Source organism: Plutella xylostella, chromosome 25 (genome assembly GCF_932276165.1).
Source record: "Plutella xylostella chromosome 25, ilPluXylo3.1, whole genome shotgun sequence".
NCBI lineage: Eukaryota > Metazoa > Arthropoda > Insecta > Lepidoptera > Plutellidae > Plutella > Plutella xylostella.
Genome location: NC_064005.1, coordinates 8,898,880 through 8,918,549, shown reverse-complemented (window position 1 = coordinate 8,918,549; position 19,670 = coordinate 8,898,880). Strand labels below are relative to the sequence as shown.

General features: G+C 38.1%; 2 protein-coding genes across 5 annotated transcripts in view; both read right to left on the bottom strand.

The window, feature by feature from the left end:
- Positions 1-7,074, bottom strand: LOC105384843 (protein phosphatase 1B). Its single transcript, NM_001320021.1, is given in 4 exon segments — positions 1-109; positions 590-710; positions 5,275-5,392; positions 6,268-7,074. Coding segments are annotated over 4 exon segments (1,155 nt in total).
- Positions 7,075-10,931: 3,857 nt separating this feature from the next.
- Positions 10,932-19,670, bottom strand: part of LOC105384842 — a 94,421-nt gene continuing 85,682 nt past the window's right edge. For 3 of the 4 annotated variants that reach the window (XM_048630114.1, XM_048630111.1, XM_048630113.1), the window contains exons 8-12: positions 18,675-18,886; positions 18,386-18,600; positions 18,006-18,297; positions 17,759-17,931; positions 10,932-11,733 (exon numbers count right to left, since the gene is read on the bottom strand). In XM_048630114.1, the coding sequence (XP_048486071.1) occupies positions 11,188-11,733; positions 17,759-17,931; positions 18,006-18,297; positions 18,386-18,600; positions 18,675-18,886 (1,438 nt within the window). In that variant the 3' untranslated portion in view covers positions 10,932-11,187. The remainder of the gene's footprint in view (positions 11,734-17,758; positions 17,932-18,005; positions 18,298-18,385; positions 18,601-18,674; positions 18,887-19,670) is intronic. The other variant, XM_048630112.1, reaches the window with a different exon arrangement.

Genomic DNA, 19,670 nt, shown 5'->3' with positions numbered 1-19,670 from the left:
CTAGTTGCTCTCGTACGCGTCGGCCATCTCGTCCGCGCACACGAACGACTCCGAGCTGTCCGCGTGGTCCGGGTAGAACTCCCTGTAGATCTTGTCCAGGAGACTTTGCCTGGAAACAGAAAAAATATGTTATAGTAGAGGTTTACCACCAGCTCATATTTAACAGGCACTGATGATGATTGGCTGAAAGAGGAAGGCCAAAGACAGAGTGTTATGGCGATGTTTGGAAGATAACTGATAATGAGCTTTGCTTGGCGTAACATTTAATGGACGTAGTGCCACAAAAGCCTGCACTTTACATTTTAAACTATTATTAACTGTTAAAAGTCATCGCCCTAAAGCCTCATGCAGGGCCAAGATATGAAGTCATTTCGGACAGCGCATGATGATAAAAAATATGAGATTAGAGCAAAATATTATGTTGAGTTTAACTTTGAATCAACATTGAATTAAAATGACGTTACTTTAGTAACTTGAACGCCACTAGGAAGAAGGCTTTTCTGTCACTCCACGCGTTCCAATGTTCCCAAATTTTCCCCTACTCCTCAATCCAAACCCACCCTCATCCCTTCACAAAACTCAAACTCACTTGGCAGCCAGCCCTCCACCAGGCGGCAGGCCCGGGATCTTCTCCTCGGCGAGCTGCTTCAGCGCCATCGGGAAGATGTACGCCTCCTCGCTCTGCTCCGAGCTCAGCCGCTCGATGATCGCTGTGGGTTGGAGGTAGATGGCGTTAGTGAGCAAGTCTTTATACAGTGTACACATAAAAGAGCGCAATTTTGCAAAGACTTTTCATCATTTTCAGTTATTTAATTACATTAAAAAAAATATTGATAATAGGTTTTTAACGGATTTGTCCTTAAATAAATAGAATGGATCCATTAAATACGGTCTTTAACAATTAGTTAGGATTCACTTCCGATTCAAGGACTTTATAGTTGCATCGTAAGTGGAAGTGAAATAGTAAGTCTTATTTCATATTGGGTTGTCATTTGTACTTTTGTATGTCGTTAATTTAGTTCTTCTTTGCCCATGTTGGTAACGAATACTAGATCCTGAATGTTAACCCAGTCTAATTAGCGTCACTGGCCAATTGCTACCTAGGTTGCGCCTAATGGTGGCGTCAGTTAGTAGAAAATATAGATCTTTATTATTTTATAATTGATACAAAAAATAGCACTTTCGCTTTATAAACGGCAACTACATCAACTATCCTATACATAGTTACATACATTTATAGTTACATATTTTCTTGATCAGGGATAAAGTAGCAATATTTCTTACCATGTACCTACCTACATCTTAACTATACCTATGTTGCTAAGAGTGCATTTGCCTTCAATGTCGTAATGGCTATTGGTTAGTGAAGTGCGAAAGGTTGTAACTTGTAGTGACGCTCCAACAACTATTGAGGTTAGCAACAGAATCACTTCTCTCAAACCTTTATACATGTTCCTAGTAGTGAATTAACGAACGTGTATAGTTAGGTACAGTAAAAACTCACGTGACCAACAAGTCTTCAGTGGTTCAAAATGACTTTGACTTCCTAAGTCCCTTTCGGCTTACTATACTATACACTTAACATCCTGTACTTATGGTACGATAAACTTATTGGCCTTAGTAAGTATTTCAAGCATTTTCTAACCATCAATAATAATATAATATATGTGGGGACATCTCACACACGGCCATCCGACCCCAAGCTAGGTAGAACCTGTGTTATGGGTGTCGGACAGCTGATATATCTACACAAATACATAGATAGATAGATACTAAATATAAATATCAACACCCAAGACCCGAGAACAAATATCTGTGTTTAAACAAATATCTGCCCCAGCCGGGAATCGAACCCGGGACCTTCTGCTCAGTAGTCAGGGTCACTAACCACTACGCCATTCGGTCGTCGTCAAAAATAAGATTGTGTTATCCGGCCATGAGTCTGTCTTAGCGCTTAGCTAAGTAACTACACAGTTTTTTTTTAATACAAATCTGAATACTTACTCAAATTGTTTGGACATAAAAAAAGATTAAATACTCAACATAGAATTAGTGCGTAAGGCGAACCGGGCTAAATAGAGCGGACACAGTATAGATTGACCAGAAACTACGTGTAGTAACGTTAATGAGATTAAAATTAGTATGGCTGCCCCTTTAGTATTATACATATAAGTAGAGAACCCATTTCCTACTCACTAGTTCAACACAGAGATCACAAAACTGCAGACGTTTCATTGCTTTAACCTGATATTTTCTTCAATGTAACGTTATTATAAAATAACAGAAAGATACTCATCTAAACTAGAGGTTAGGTTTAAAGCAATGAAACTAACTGAACAGTTTTAAACGTTTTTTAATGTTTAAACTTCATCAGATAACAATTTTGTAGCATTATTTTTGCGAAAATACAATTTATTAAGCTAATTATTGGAATAAAAAGATTGCTTCTGCATTATCACAAATGTTAAAATCGTTATAGTTAATATAATTTATAAATATACGACGTCCCTTTCTTAACCAATTATGAAAGCTATCAAATATTTATTTTGTGTATTTAAAGAATATCAGATCTAATGTTTAGCTACGTTTTTAGATCAAACAGATTAATGGTTTTTTTTCTAGAATTAAGTGTCTTTTACTATAGTTGGAAGTAAATGAAAAATGACTATGATTAATTGACATCACACAATTTATAAATTGAAGAGGCCGCACCTTTTAATAATAGTATAATCAACTGCAAATCGTAGTTGTCCAATGCTTGGCATAGGCCCCTCCCAAGGAGAATCAACAAAGCACATTTTTCTTACTGTCCTCGACTTTCCGTATCTATCCTCTACTAGCCATCTAAGATTGTTTAATATCTTACATAAATATAATTAAGCTTATTTAAAATTGTAAATAAATATAATATACATATAACTCTAAATAACTAATTAGTAACAAACATGAACAACACATATACTTAACTATTATTTAATAACTTAAAATAGAATACTCATGGTAACGAGATTGTATTATTAATTAATTTCAAAGATATGGAGTGATTCTGTAGGTACAAAATTTAATTTCCGTATTTTCAAAATGTTAACTTGCCTATCACAAATATTTATTTTCTCAGGCAATCTAATTTCAATAAATTATGTTTATAGGTTTAGATAGTGTTGAATTTAATTTTGGATCTTCAGAATCACCTAAATAAAATATATAAACACAAATAACAATTATATAAACCTATTTGTTTTTTCTAGGTCACTAAATAACAAATGGCACCAATATATTGGCACTTGCAAACTCCTATTATATTTATTTGTAGTTTTGGCCCAAGGACGACGTTAGCAACATTATTATGTAAGTTAAAAAAACAGTGGAAAGGTAATTTAATTTACTTATGACATTATTTTAATCAGCAGGGGTAGGTACACATAACGCTTATAAAGTAATCAAATCCAAATAAATGTCTTTATTAGTTTCCCTAAAATTACTTTGTTTTCAAAATTGTACCTAAACTTTAGCTAATTCAATTAACCTTATTAAATAATGTTATAATAGTTATTAAATTCATCATATTTTGTATTTATAGAATTACTTAGGTAATTGAAAGAGTAAAATTTTGTTAAATGTTTACAGGAAATGGTCCTCTGGGTTTCAAAATCAAATTACAGATATTATAATATTTTTAACAATAAATATAGGATGGCAAGGTATAAATGGTATAATACACTATTTCAGAGGTAGAAATAAGTAAAGGTTTTTTCTACAGTCAAAATTGGCACGAAAACCTAGTATTTTTGGCAGTGGGAAAATAGTTTATGGGCATTAGACTAGACAGGGATCTAGAAGGGACGCTAAAAAACTTAACTACCTTTAAAACATTAAGAAGATTCCTACTATGTCCTAGATAGGTAACCTTAGCCCAGTGCTGTTTTGCTAGTCTGAGCCCGCTCTCATATTTTAATTGACGTTTGACTACCTTAACATTTCCATCAATAAAACCTGGTATAACTTCCAGATATAAATTCTACTTTTGTGCCGCGGTCAATTCATCTCATTTGATTATTGATAGTGGGGAAAATGTTAATATAATTATGATCAAAGTTTGAGGAAATATTTGTATAAAGCGCATTACGTAAGTGATGTAAATAAGCAAGTACATAATAATATGAGGTATATAAAACCTACGTTCTTATAGACTATACCGTGCACGACATCTCTCTAGAGTTTAGAACTTGTGTCTAAGTTATTTAGGCGAGAACTCAGGCGAAGTAAGGCCATGGCTGTCTGAGTAACTATACACTTTAGTCTTATGATTCGCAATAAACTTATGTAACATTCACATGCCAGTTATTTACGAGTATGTGGCATGCAAAGCTTTTGTATAAATAGGCGCTTTTATAACCTGACCGAAAAGTTAACTATTAGATACGCGTCCGTTGCGTAATTTTGGCAACTTGGCACCGATATGAGTAATCTTAAAACGTTTGCAATGGTTTTTGTAATGATAATTTTATTATTATGATAGAAAATCAAACACCTCCATATTTTGAAATAATAACAGGATCAGTTTTTTTTTTCATTTTTATAATTTTAACCTTGCTTTTAAAGTGAGTCGGATATTTATGTGTAATTTAAAAGTAGTAAATGATCAACATTTGTCTTTTAAATACATATAATCTTTAGTTTAAAACAGGCTTATTTATTAAGTAGTAGATTAGAAAACATAAAGTAAGTGATATTTGATATCATGGCAGGTACAAAATATTGCTTTTTATACGAACAACGTATCTGGGTCACCTTGGTGTGTGAGTTAAGAAAAGTTATTTAATAACTGTAAAACTAAATAAATTATAATATTCTGGATAAGGTACTGTTTTTAAAACGGAATCACACCTTTTTCATATCCTTAGAATAAACTTGTTAGATGTAATGTTATCATATATGTTAGAATATCTTTGTTTTTATCGTTATACCTATATTGTTTTGAATATTATTTAAGGAAGTATGCTTCATAATGTAAAGATTCTGAAAAGACTTTTGTACTAAATTCTGATAAAACTTTAAAGAGATGAAGATAATAAAATTTGTACTGGGATTCTGTTAATTCGAGTCTACATCTGAGATTGCTACCAACCTATCCCCTGGCATCGTTATTGGCACTACTATCACTGTCAGAGCTAGGGGCAGAATTCTGCCGGGAACACCTTCGGAGCTGGGCAATGTTACGGGACCTAACCCTGTGTGTGTGCGAGCAGGCATGCAGTAGCGAAGTGTAACAACCTGTGAGTCGTTGTCGGAGAGTCTCGTCCAGCTCCTTCTCGGCCTGCTGGGCCTCTGGAGACGGCTTGGGGGCTCCCGGGAACGTCACCAGCACGATGCTCATATTGTCTTTGCTTCCCTGTAATGAGATGTTGTTGATTAAGTATTTGGTATATTATCTTTTATTATTAGCATGTAACAAAGTGAATGAGTGTGGGTGATATCAGTTGGTTCTTTGCTTTCTTTCTGTTGTAATCTGATTATCATAATTGTGTTAAGGAGAATGGGAGCTGGCTAAGGAGGTCATATTTTTCATCATTGTCATTCACCATATTTTTTGACCACTATTGGGCATCTTATCTACATTGTGTAATTAAACTTTGCCAACCCTGTGATTGTAAAGTAAGAATGATTGATTTAATAAATAGGTAATTAGTCATGAATGTTATTTATTGCTTATGCTGTGCTTCCATAGTAGCATCCAACACACACTATTTTTGCAGCAATAATGAAAGCCCAAACAATGATTCAATGCTTCCAATCTGGTTACCATTTCACGTTATCATTGAGATAATGAGTTCAATCTTTACACCAAGATAAAAATATATTTACTGTGATGATCTCATTCTGATAGTACATTATTACTATGTTTAAAGTTCATTACAAGAATATTATCAGAAAAGATTACTGCATTGGAGACATCTTGAAATTTGATACTTTAAGACTAGTTAATAAAGTGGAAAATAACTTAGTAAGCTTAAAGAGAGCCAGTTGTGGCCTTCATATCTTTAAATATTTTTTTGTACTCATTTAATTGATAGTATATTTTGTCTGCCACAGTTGCCACCTTGCTAGTAAACATTATAAAAACACCTGCCTGAAACCCCTTATTGGGTAGGCTGAGGTGAATTACTGATTTACCTCTATTTACTAGTGTTATGAATGTTATGATAGTCTCAAAACACAAGCCAGACTCTATTACAATTAAAGTGTTATTATGATGGTTGTGTTTACCTTGTAGAGGCAGGTGTCTATGACCTGGTTGGTGATGGCCTCCAGATCGTCAGTGAGCAGCAGCAGGGAGTGCACGTAGGAGCACAGCGCCTCGTTGCTCATGACGTCCCACACGCCGTCGCAGGCCAGCACCAGGAACTCCTCGTCCGCGCGCTCCAGCGCAGACACCTCCGGCTCGGGCGACACCAGCTGCTCGCACGGGCCGCGGTTCCGCACCTTCTTGTACTCGTAGTCGCCCAGCGCGCGCGACACGGCCAGGCTGCCGTTCACCCGCTGGATCATCACGGAGCCGCCCGCGCTCACGATGCGGGACTTCTCCGACGGCAGCTCGGGCTTGTGGTCGCGCGTGGCGAACACGGGCTGGCCGGCGCGCGCCAGCACGGCCCGGGAGTCGCCGCAGTTGGCGATGTAGATCTTGCCGGGCGACACGAAGGCGCACACGGCCGTGGAGCCCGACTTGTCCTCGCCGTTGCTGAGCTCGGGCAGCTCGCGCATCTTCTTGTCCAGGTCCAGGAAGCCGGCGCGGATGGCCGCCGCCACCTCCTCGCGCCGGAACTCGTCTGTCTGCAGGATGCACTCGAGCAGGTTGGCCGCGCAGTGCGCCGACACGCGCGCTCCCGCGTGCCCGTCGAACACGGCGAAGTACGACCAGTCCGACAGCGTGCCGTTCAGCGTGGACTGCGCGTGGTGCGCGTCCTCCATCTCCACGCGCCAGCCCTGCATGGACGCCACGCCGTAGCGCAGCCCGTTGCCCTCCCCATGCTCGTTGTACTTCTTCGTCTCAGGCTTGTTCAGGAAAGCCCCCATTGTAGGTCCTCTCTGTGCGAGCTTCGATTATTCGCACATAGTTCACACACCATCAGGCACTCGACAGACGGACGTCGCAACCGATAACGTAAAAGGGAAGCATCACTGGAAGTCTCAAGAAATGATCACGTCAGACGATTGCGGAGTAACACTTGCGTAGAGGTTGAGTCCTCCGACGCGTAGTTTCTTTGGTTTTGAAGATATCGTCGTAATTATTTCAGTGTGATGGTTATACGTTGATAACAAATAACGTGCTCGTTTGGATTATATCGTAAAACGAAAAAGCAACTCAAAAGAGTCAAAAGAATGAATCGGAATGAATGGCGGACATAAATAGTAATTGTCTATGGTTGCCAATTTTCGTAAAATAGGTTTTTTATGAGGAAAAGCAGCTAAATAATAATGAACATTTTCTTTATTATAATAATTAAATAAAGGAAAAATTTATAAGATATTATAAATGATGATTCAACATACATATAGACAATGCCTTTATTTCTGCTTTTTTCATTCATAACTTTACAATGTCATCTGTTGTTGAAACTAAACGCATTTCAATTTATTTACATTTATGACAAACAAAAATACTTGAATTAATTTACAATAAAGCAAAAACATTAGCCATAATACGAAAAAAAAAGTTTTAAACAGTCTTTTGCTGATGTTAAATTTTGAGTAGTTCGATTGTATAACGAAGAAAAACTACTGGTGCAATAACAAAACGCCATCATGTCACGGTCGTCATCAGAATAAGGAATCACACTTGAATCGTTATTCGGAGATCTACGCTGTGCTGTGTTCAAAAATCATTTGTGAAATACCTACTGTACTAAGTACATTGGTACAGCCTGAGAAATAAGTGTGCAAAAAAAACATTACCCTCCTTCTTCGGCAGTCAGGTATAAAAAAGGACAGCAGTTGGCAAAGACACTTTACTGCTCATCCTCATCACTATTTATTTGTACCTAAATTATTTAAACACTGTCTAATGTTTTCCAGTTATATAGTCATATTTGCCAGGCTATCAGCGCATGCCGTGTGGTGTACAATGAGTTCCTCTTTGATTTTCACCTAATACCCTACTTACTTACCAAGCAAGCTCAGCTAGATTCACTTCTCCTCTGTCATCCCCATCAACGTAGGATTCACGTAACGAGCCTCCCCGAGTGACGTACAGATAAACCTGACCCCCCTCAGAAGCATTGTTACTATGAGAGGGGGGTCAGGTTTCTCTGCCCCTGACCGTACCAACTGTAGGTACCTACGTCAGACGTACACAGGGCACTCAGGGACTGACAATGACGCTATTCTCTGGCTACTCTGGCCTTTCACCACGGTGAGCAACTATAGTGTTTGTCACCGACACGCTAGAAGATCATCAGCTAACGGGCCATTTTTTGCTGAACATAGGACTCATATGTAACGACGCCGAGGCCCGGTCGTTCTAATTATACATATTACTTACTGTAACTTGTCTTCACAGTTTTAGTTTAGCCAATTTGAAGATAAATTAGGTAGGTACCTAATGTTAGAGATTCTATAGTTTGTATGTTATTTATTTTAACATACAAAGTGGCGCCTCTAGCGGACACTGATGACAACGAAAAAGTACTGTTTGGTACATTATGAAGACTACACAGGCTTTAAGATAATGGGATGGGAGCAATGAAAAGTCTGTGGAATATCGTATTACGTAATATGTATTTATGAGCTAATTACAAAACAATAATATCTTATTTACAATTTGATTTTACTTTTCGAAGATATTCCTTTTCCTTTTTTTATGATAGAAAGACATTTTTTATTATAAGTAATCAAAACATAGATTTTTATTGATAACTTCCATACCTAGACATTTATTAGAATTGTTATTACTCAATAAGATAATTTTCAACACATTTTGCTATGGCACAGTTAAGATTTTCAAGATATTTTGGTTAGATACTTACAAATAACTAGTTCTAATTACTAAACTAGTACTAGAGTACTTAGATAATATTGGCAGTAGCATGTCATTTTTATTATTGACCCCTCACACATGGTGTATAATCGTATATGGCCGCCGCCCATACATTTTAACATTTCATAACATAAGTGTTAAAAAATATAAATGCTAATTACATTAATTTACCAAGATTCATAACGTAGGTACATAACATACCTACACACATAATTTGTGACCATCTTATTTATTGAGGTACTTATAAGATGCCCACATAATAACATAAATTATGAAAAAATTACTTACATAGCATTATTAACTTTTTAAAACTTATCTACATAACGTTATCCAGGCCCCAAAAAAATACAGATTTTGTGCTTTTTTACAATGAAATCAAATACCCTACATTTTATATCAATGGGCTATCAGTTATGTAACACATCTAACTACTATACTCTTTTCAAATGACAAAAAGTACAACATCATACGGAATTAAATAATTATCTACCTACTACTGACACCCGATTATAACTGAAGATGGAACGTGAATACGGCAGTACTAAGAAAAATCTTTAAAAAAAATGTACTTACTTTTGTTTTAAACAGCTTACCCGTTATTTAGTAATAATTATTAACAATTCAATTGAGAATATGATACAGTGGAGAAAATGTAAGTTTCTTACCTACCTCACAGATAAAAGTTGACCTTTTCCAAAGTACCTATACATACACTACATACTTACCTACTTTTCCATAGATTTACAAAACTATGAAAAACTTAGCTAAGTTGGTAATTTTAAATTACAATAGATATGTGGCTATAAGTATACAAAATATTTAATGTGTTAATAACATTTCTTTAAGATATTTGACATAGAAAATAATTGCATTTTATTTAAAACGTGATCATATTACTTATAATTTCGTTGTACTTTATCTGTACCCACTATAGATTAAGGTAAAACGTTGTAACAAGTAAAATTATTAGTATAATAATGTACCTATAGTATTATTTACTTTCTGGTGGCATATAGTTTTAAATCTTAAAATAAAAAGGAAAATATGATTCGAATTGTATAGGTTATCTACATTACTATCTAGCCTCACAGAATAATATAAAGAAAGAAAAACATAGGTATTTCATGAGAAAAAGGAGAGGAGGTGTGAAGTTTTGATCATGATTTATGAAATAATAGTAAAAATAATAAAAATGATTATATACATACATAGATAGGTACTTTCTTATGAGTGATATAGATGTTAAACTTATATTCTAAGTGAGTATAAAGATTTGATCATTAATTACAGGTAAGTATAATCATAGAATAACAAGTACAAGTGCTAGTCTCGTTATTCTATGGTATAATCTATACATAAATATAGGTACCAACTTATTACCATACCATAAGTATTCTTAACAATGTTTCGGACCAAAATTTTAAATCAATGCCATAGGATGTTTAAACAGAGCAGTGTTCGTTAAATTTATCTTTAGAGTAGTAGAAAAGCTGACTGTAAACTCCCGATCAGAGTAAAGTTTTTCAATATCGGCAGAAGAGAATAATATTCAAAAAGTTTCAATCAATTAGGCGTTCTAAACAAAAAGGTCTTACCAGTAACCGATTTTATTATTAAAGACCTTAAACTTTGACTTAAAATTAATATTAAAACTATGTATATAATATAAAAACTATACTTATATTCTAGTCAAAAACATTTTCGTATAAGCTCTGTCGTTATTCATATTCAAATTTTATAGTTTGCGGCTTTTACATGAAGTGAGTGAAACTTTAGTTCAGTTTGATATACCGTGACGTATAGGTTTGTCGGTCTTTCCTCCGAGTCGTTACACACTGTACCATGCAGATCGATTTAAAGCAACCTTCGATATTATAATATTAGCTTGTAGCTGTACCTAATTTATGAAGGTATACCAACTTGTGATACGTTTTGAACTAACCGTGGCATGGAAATTAATTATTTTCAAGAACACTCACAAATCAGAAAAAAACCATCATTTAATTCAAAACGCATCATTAATAGGCTTCTGAAACCTAATAAACCTCTTAGTCACTATATCAGTATTTTTACATAATTTATCCTCCTTTGCACAACAATTTACAGCACCCTACAAAAACTACCCCGTTTCACTCACAATGCAGCCTACACTACTATAGTCTGACATCGTCAAACGCTGTCAGGATCATGTCAGCGTCTGACCAGAAGTCTGCCGCCATTGAAGGATCCATTAACATTTCCTGTTGTGTATCCCTCTGAAGCCCAATCGATGGACTCACTGACTTATTCGTCAGGTACGGGTCACAATTGCTTTGTAAGACCTGCGTTGGGGTGCCACTGGGGCTGTAAATAGTGTATTTTTCAGCCGGTGACATTGATGGTGGTGTCGAATACGGGCTTAGCAGGCGTTCCTTCTGTGCCGGACTTATGGCTGGGCTGCAATTTCTTCCATACACTCCGTACATTGACGTGTCTATGCTTAGGCTTAGCGGCGACATAGGGTTGGTGATTGGACGGATGGTGTTGGCCGTTGTTGGTGATACCTGGATCTTGGGTACTTGTGTGACGGTGGGGGTGGCGGCGTGTGGCGACAGTTTCCGTGTCTGCATGAGGAGCTGCTGGGGTCCAATAGGTCCAACGTTGGCGGTCGGCTGCAGAGTCACCCGGCTCGGTATCGGCTGGGCCGGACGGGGTATATCCTGAAATGCGCAGAAGGATTTTGCTTTAGTTTGGTACATCAGATGGAAGAAGACATTTGTTACGCATAGGCTTTGGGTATAAACAATATCAGTTAAACACAGATGCATATTGATTTGTAGGTAGGTTATCTAGAATGGATAAAAAAGGCGTTGAAACTGGCTTCAATTCTACAAACGATTCTAAAAACTCCTTTTTAGTCGCGCGCGCTACTGAGGAATTTAGATTGACTGCGAATGCAACTGTTCATTGCGATGTGACAGATGGGCCGCGCTCATTGACACAGATTCTGCGTTCGCGCCGATCGCTAAAGGCGATTCTTCTGTGAAAGCCGAAGAATTATTCTATGACGGCTTGCAGCGTTCCCGATATCTCGCTCAAGGCATACTGGATTGAATATGCGTTTCGACTTTTATTCGTAGACCGTTCGTGTCAATTATGTATTCGGATCCGTCAGGTCGATATTATGTTTGCGGTTGATTGGACGATGTCCTAGTATTAAATTATTTTGTTTTGATGTAATGGATACTTGGTCCACGACATTAACGCACCTACACTCGAACCAAACATAGGCTTAACAATCTAGGATATTTCATAGAAAAATCACACGTTATAGCAGAATAAACGTATTTCTTAGTGAAATCCCCAACAGGCCATGCCTACACACTTGCACTCCAATCAAGAGTGATTTGGCAAATAAACCCCAATGTAATACGGTTTAAGACCCCACAGTCGTAACACTCGGGAGGATAAGCCGCGCCATTGTACTGAACCCACTCAGAGTAGGACATTGAACCTTTGACGACATAATGCTAGAGTTTAGCTGCGGACTTATTTCAGCTTTTAAATCTATCACGATATCCTTTAGTTATGTAATCGCGAGAGCTACTTTGAAATCAGTATAAAAATTATCAAAATTTCGGTATAAGTTTCACGAATTTATTTGCTTATGAAAATATTTTTGATGAAATTGCCTAGAGCCCTAGACTGACATAGTAAAGTGTTAGAAAGGCCTATCAACAACAACATTCAAACGATAAAAAGAGAAAAATGAATGCTATTAAAATGATACAAGCCTTTGGAAACTATCCTTTAGTGATTTACCACAGAGAAGCTGGCCTAACCGCAGCGAATAGGAAATATTGAGGCCACTGTGGATTACTAGTCACTCAAACTAAGCTTGCTGTTGGATCGCTTGATGCCTCAGAATAGATTGGTTTACATTAGATACATAGGTTTTTGGAGAGCCAGCTGCTGGAACTAACACCTCCACAAATATCATAATTGGATAAATATCTACAAACAAGATACCACGACTCGCGAAAGCTTTTGATAGAGATTTGCATCCTTAAAGCTCCAGACATGTACATCCCTTCACTATCGTACAGACCTAATCGGACTGCGATAGGCTGTCCAGTGTCGAGATCAAATCCTAAGTTATTGCCTGGATATTTTTACAGACACCTGAATTAATCCGTTCATTAAATTCTGTTCAGTCTGTGTTATTTACTGCAGTTAAATAAATAATCACATCTTGTCACATATCCTAAAATTAGACAAAAATACATTCATATTTTGCAGAAAAATAGATGTCCTCTTCAACAATGGCTTTGATTTTAATCTCAATATCCAGCAGCAGCCACTCAACCGCTATTTGTCTCGAGATTCTCAACATGCATACAAATTGACTGATCCACTCTGTGAAAGCAATCTGTTTTCTTTGTTTTACAGTATAAAGTTCTTATATAAGGCAGTATCTGTAATAAATAGCCCTAAGGGATGTGACCTAATTATTAAAGGATGGAAAGGATGTGACCTTATATTAAGTATTACCTAGTAAATAAGTAAGTACCTACCTAGTATACATTTTACGCAACCTATACCTATTCGTATATGTATCTAAGTATGTATTTTTGCTATAAGTACTTGTTATGATTGGATAATCATAACATTAGGTAAATATGTACCTAATCTGCACTGAAGCATTTGTAAATTATACCTATGTATGTAGGTAGTTAGGTACATGTCATTTAGATACTAGATGTCAGCTCCTGACCCTCTCTAATTAATAAGTGTTGAGTTTAACTCAGATAAGTGTAAGTATCTGCGCATTAGCTGTTCCAGCTATATTATAATACCTACTATAATATAATTAAATAAGAATTTTTACTGTGTTTGTCGATAGTCTTACAATAATGTAAATTTCAATTAAGACTATCGTCTATGAAAGCGTCTGATTGCATCCAATATAAAGAGAATTTAAAAGCTACATGTTTACTGAAACTACGCTAAGAACTTTTACAAAATCTTGTTATAATGAAATTGTGTGCCAGTCTGTATAGCGCCCTTCATCCCTTGTCAAAATGTCGATAGTCGACAACGAATACCGTCATACCGACGCATACCGTATTCAATTCATATTTCAGCCTCGATACTCCGTACAAAGCACTGAAAATCGATTAACGCGCATACATAGAGTACATGTATATTACATTTTCGAGAAAAACGTACAATTCTTTAACTATAATTAATATTTTTATGGTGCATTCTTGCTTTGAAAAAGAGGGGCTCTGACTTTCTATCATCAGTTAGCATGTGTCGGTGACAAACACAAGGTGGTGAAAGAATAAGTCAGTCAATTACGTGGTCAGTCGCTTACTGCCTAGGGTACCCCATTAATTTATATGGCAAAGTAAGTAACGTCGCTGAAACTCATACTCTTCGGAGATATTAACATCGGTTACCTAAGTTACATTTCCTTCTAATCCCATATCAATATAAGAACTGGCCCTTTAAGGAATACCGAAAAACACTTGCTGAGACCATTACATTTTGAGGTCACCGCAATCCGCGCCGCCATAAAACGCAGAGTCCTTATTACGAGCTTTCCTCGGGGGGACCTTTCAGATATCGCGGGTTCACCTAAAGTGGATGTTATCCGACGCCCTATTCCCATTCAGCTGGAGAATTTGGGGAATTGGGTCTCATAGGTCTATCGTTTGTATAGGCTATCTTGTATGCTAAGCTAAGCTAAGTAAGTAGGTACACAAATTTCGACTTTTGGAATGGCAATAAGAGTCGAAACTGTGTTTGTTACCGATTCTTAAAGTTCTTAATAAATTCATTAACCTCTGTTTAACGGAGTATCGTTTGCTTCAAATAAAATTAATTGCCAATAGTATCTATAGTTTTTATTGTAGGTAGATTGCTATTAAGAATACTAATCGAAATTCTATCAAGATTCGAGATAAAGTGGCCCACTTCTTCCCTAAACTTTATGATTAGAGCCTAATTTATATGTTCATATTATAATTTAACACTTCATGTCTAAATAGTTTCCTTAATGGCAGTTAGTAGCGATTGCTCTGCAAAGCGAACAGAGAATTGGGAATCTGGTCACTTGCAAAAGATCCCTTGTAATAAAAAGGAAGGAATTAACGACCGACTGACAATCGTAATAGGGGTGATAGAGAATTGTTTGTGGCTAAAGCTAAAGCTAAGAGTTAATTAAGACTTTGGAATAAGTTGGATAAAGTTGTCCGGAGTTTGTAGTTTTTGATGAGACTTTGGGAGTGAAGTTTATATCAAGTTATGTCATTTTGTCTACGCTGCCAGACTTATCACTGCTGTCTCACATTTCACTAAAAAAACACTTTCTTGGGATACATTTTACAGTAGGATAGAATTGAGACATTGATACTACGGCAAATTAGATAGACTCAAAAAATTACGTTTCTTATTATTTATTCCAAATAGGACCAACCTTGTAACATAGCACCCCAATATTTATGTAGCTACCTATAGATTGGATAGACTATTGAATTAAAATAGTACTCTGATTTTTTCCATAGTGCTTGGTAGATCTAGGATGGCTAGGTAGTTAAGATAGTAAAACCTAATCTAAATTTATGTTTGAGATAACCCGGTGCCCTGTAGCGACATTGATAAGAATTTTCTAGCTTTTCCGGTATTTTAAAGCTGACTACATGGAAAAGATCTGAAAACACAACAAAGTATATTGTGTACAAAAATGATTACGGGTTAACACAGCTTGTTTGCCAGAAATCAGGCACAATTGACATCGTGTTATATCTTGGAAGGATCCTCGCTAGGCAGTTAACAGGTTAGGGCAGATTTTTCAACAGTTGGTTAAATACCTTTACGTAATATACCTAATATGTAAATTATTATAGGAATGCATGTATTACACGAAAAGTATTCCTCTAATAGATTTATTTCATTATTATTTATTATTAAATAGGCTCACTATTTAACCAATCAACCATTTAAGTCAAGCATTTTATCACGAAATATTCCTATGTCTATCATAGGATATTTTGTAATAGTGTTTTTCTAATATTATCCGATAACCTTTCACTCCACATATCAGAACACAAACATAAACAATCGAATGTTGTTTCAAAATCGTTGTAGAATTGTAGCCGGTTGGGACGGGGTGGGATGGGAAAAGGCTTTAGGGGGTAAATAAAATCAATATGCATCTTGTTACCAGCTCTAGTTTAATATTTTATTTGATCGTATTTTTTGTTGATTTCATAAACATTTAGTACATTTAATTAGATCAGGAAAATAGAGGCTTTTCTAACTTTTCATAATATGCACGCCAATGGCACTGGCGCGTTTGATTAACTTGGTACATGTAAACTATTAGGTAGATAGTATTTTTATATAAACATCTGAACATGGCTTTAAAAATGGTGAAGCATTAAATATCTAGATTTCGAGTAGGTAGTATGTCCTAAACACTAGAGGTGTCTATCAACTATAAAAACCATATAAATGAGTAGAACACTTCTCAAAAACGACGACTATTTATAGTTTGATCGTTAAATATTCTGACTTTTTTCCAAAAGAGACTAAAAAGACATTGGACATTACAACTATCAAAATATCGTGAAACCTGAATATCAAAAACAACCACCACGGCAGTTTTAGATTGAATAACTTTAAGATCTATTTCTAATTTACATAATTGTTTTGACAGGATTTCCTCAGCTTCTCCAGATATTTCCCTGTGGAGCTAGATAGCGTATAAATAAAATAATCTACTTGTTCCTACATATATTGTACTTTTTATCGTTTGGCAGTAACTGACAACTGAATACTTCCAAGTACCAGCGGGTACCTACACACGCTCGCATTCTTCACAACGGACATTCGACACGAAATATTAAATTACAAAACAACTATTTACACCTATAACTAAACACATATTTCGATGTACAAAAAACGATAACAAAAAATAAATATCGATAACCTCTGAGAAATGTTAGCCCGCGTTTTATCGTGAGTATCGTGACCAACATTATCGATATAACCAACACTATACATACAACACATGAACAACGAATTAAAAATAGAGTTTCTTTTGCAGTCAAAATGGTGCGCGAACATTCAGCTGATAAGAATTATTGATCAAAACTATTTGTGCTATGCAATATACGGAAACTACGCAACATAATTCTAAAAAACATTTTAACCATGAAAAATGCATGTATAATTGCAAACGCATGCACCAATCAAAGAAACGAACCATTTACACTGAACATAATTACATTAGCCGGTGTAACATAAGACCGAGTGCGCGGCAATCATAACACCGAGAGCTAGCCTAGGATTCCTAGGAACGTCTAAACGCCACTGATATGCGTCTGTTGGACACTCACCCTGCCGCCGCGGCGGTCCTCTCTCACACTCACGACCGTCGCGATCCGACTTCATCGACAACCAATACTACATTACTTAGACCACCTACAAAACTAATCTGTTTAACGCCTTCAGGCGATAGCACATCAAAAGTCCACGGAAGATCGACCCTAGTTTACTCCAGTCACTTGACGCGCGACCTAACAATATCACAATGAACACAAGTAGTGGCTCGCGGCTGGACACTGGACGCTTTATCACAGTTCGCTTGGGGGGCGGGGGCGCTCAGGCCTTGAGGGGTTTGCGGGGCCGGCTCTGCACCATGCATATGTAGCCGGCGTCCACGTCGCAGCCGCTCACCAGCAGGTTCATGAGCACGCTGGAGCGCGGCGCTGCGGGCTGCGGGGCGGGCTGCGGGGCGCGCGGGGGGGAGGGGCTGCGGCGTGCGCGCTTGGCCGCCGGCGCCTCCTCCTGCTTGATCACGCGCTTCACGCCCGTGTCCCACGACGACACCGCTCTGCTGGGGATCAGACCTGAAACATGCACTTCGATGTAGTAGACTGTCATTGAACAACATCGTAATTCATTTGTTTCGGTGTTGTGTTACCTTGATCTGAGTATATATTGGTGATGAGATCGTGCGGCGGTGGGCCGGTGGGGGGCGCGGCCAGCAGGGAGCGCAGCGCGGGCGCGGGCGCGGGCTCGGACGGCGCGGGCTTGGCGAGGCTCACGCCCTCGGGCAGCGCGCCCCACATCACGGCCGGCTCCAGCAGCGGCAGCTCGTCCGCCATGGGGATGAAGGGCGACTTGCCGCCGTCCAGCTCGTCCGAGCGCGCGTCGAACGCGTCCAGCGACAGCTCTGTCAGTAGAAACGACTGTTCGCATGACGAGTCCGTCTCCTGAAAGAACCAGGCCCTTAGAATACCGTTCAAGAGAAGCAAACCCAGATCAGCGACAAAGCTATATGACTGCAGCAAGCGTGCGTACCTGTGTCTCGGGCGAGGAGATGAGGAAGGGGTCCCCGGCGAGCGAGTCGCCCAGCGAGTCCCCGGGCGAGCCCGCGTCCCCCAGGAAGCCGCTGCAGTAGTTGTCGCTCAGTATGAACTCGTCCAGCATCTCGAACACGTTGTTCTCGAGCGGGATGCACGCGTCGCCGGCGGTCGGCGCCAGGTGCGTCAGATCTTCAGGCTCCTCCTTAAACACTGGAAAGGAAGATGTACGTCACAATACCTGCCCGAACTGAAGAATATCATTAGCAGACAAGAGCGGTACATACTTGTTCTACCCTCGTCCTGAGAGAACATGAGAAATCCTTCATTCATTTCCTTATTGCGCGGCGCAAAGATAGATTCAGTGACGGGTATGGGTCTCTCCTCCTCGGGCGCCGCGGTGGGCACCTCAAGCGCGGGTTCCTCGTCCAGCGGAGGCTTCAGGTCCGCATGTTGCAGCTGGTGGGCGGCGAACACCTCATCTCTGCACTCGATACCGCTGCGGACAAAACAGACTCGTGCTAATCTCAGCCCGTACGGGCGTTTGTACGTCTACCGCCGTTCACAAGTGCCGGTGAATTATTACAGTGATTAGAAGCGAATACGTCGCGGGCCGGCGATAATGGAGACAAAACGAGCGGGAACAATGTATCGTCGGTGTTTGTGAGCGCACGCGGTAAGTCAACAATGTCCAAGGCCGCGTATTGCTATAGCTACTCGTATATTGTGCGGATCGGCCGAGCGCGGGCGTACCAATCATTGTATTAGGACTCTTATAAGAGGAATAAATTGACCAGAAGTATGTTTATTATAGTCGTCCGATCAAAGTTACCTCCTACATTTTTGAAATCGATAACAAAATGTTGTGAAAAGTTAATAAATATCAGAAAAGTTAAACCCGATTTTATTCTAATATTTTCTACAGATTATAATTAAATAATAATAGGTATGACTTCTATAATTAAATCGATATATTTTACATACAACAAATAGGTAAATAAACGGTAAACACTTATGAAGCACATGGCAGAAGCAAAACGTGACGAGATGTTGGCAAAGGACGTAAGATAAATAAATAATAAAATCAAACGACTCAAGTAAACATCTTATCTTGGAGCATAGATGAACCTAAGAGCTACAATATAAATAGACTGAACCTAAGTAAAGAACCGTCTACAACATGGAAATAACTAAAAATACATTTAATGAAGGATAGCAACAAAACAGACTTGAATAAATTTGCAAAAACGTAACTCACACTGAAAATATTCAGCCCAACTTGA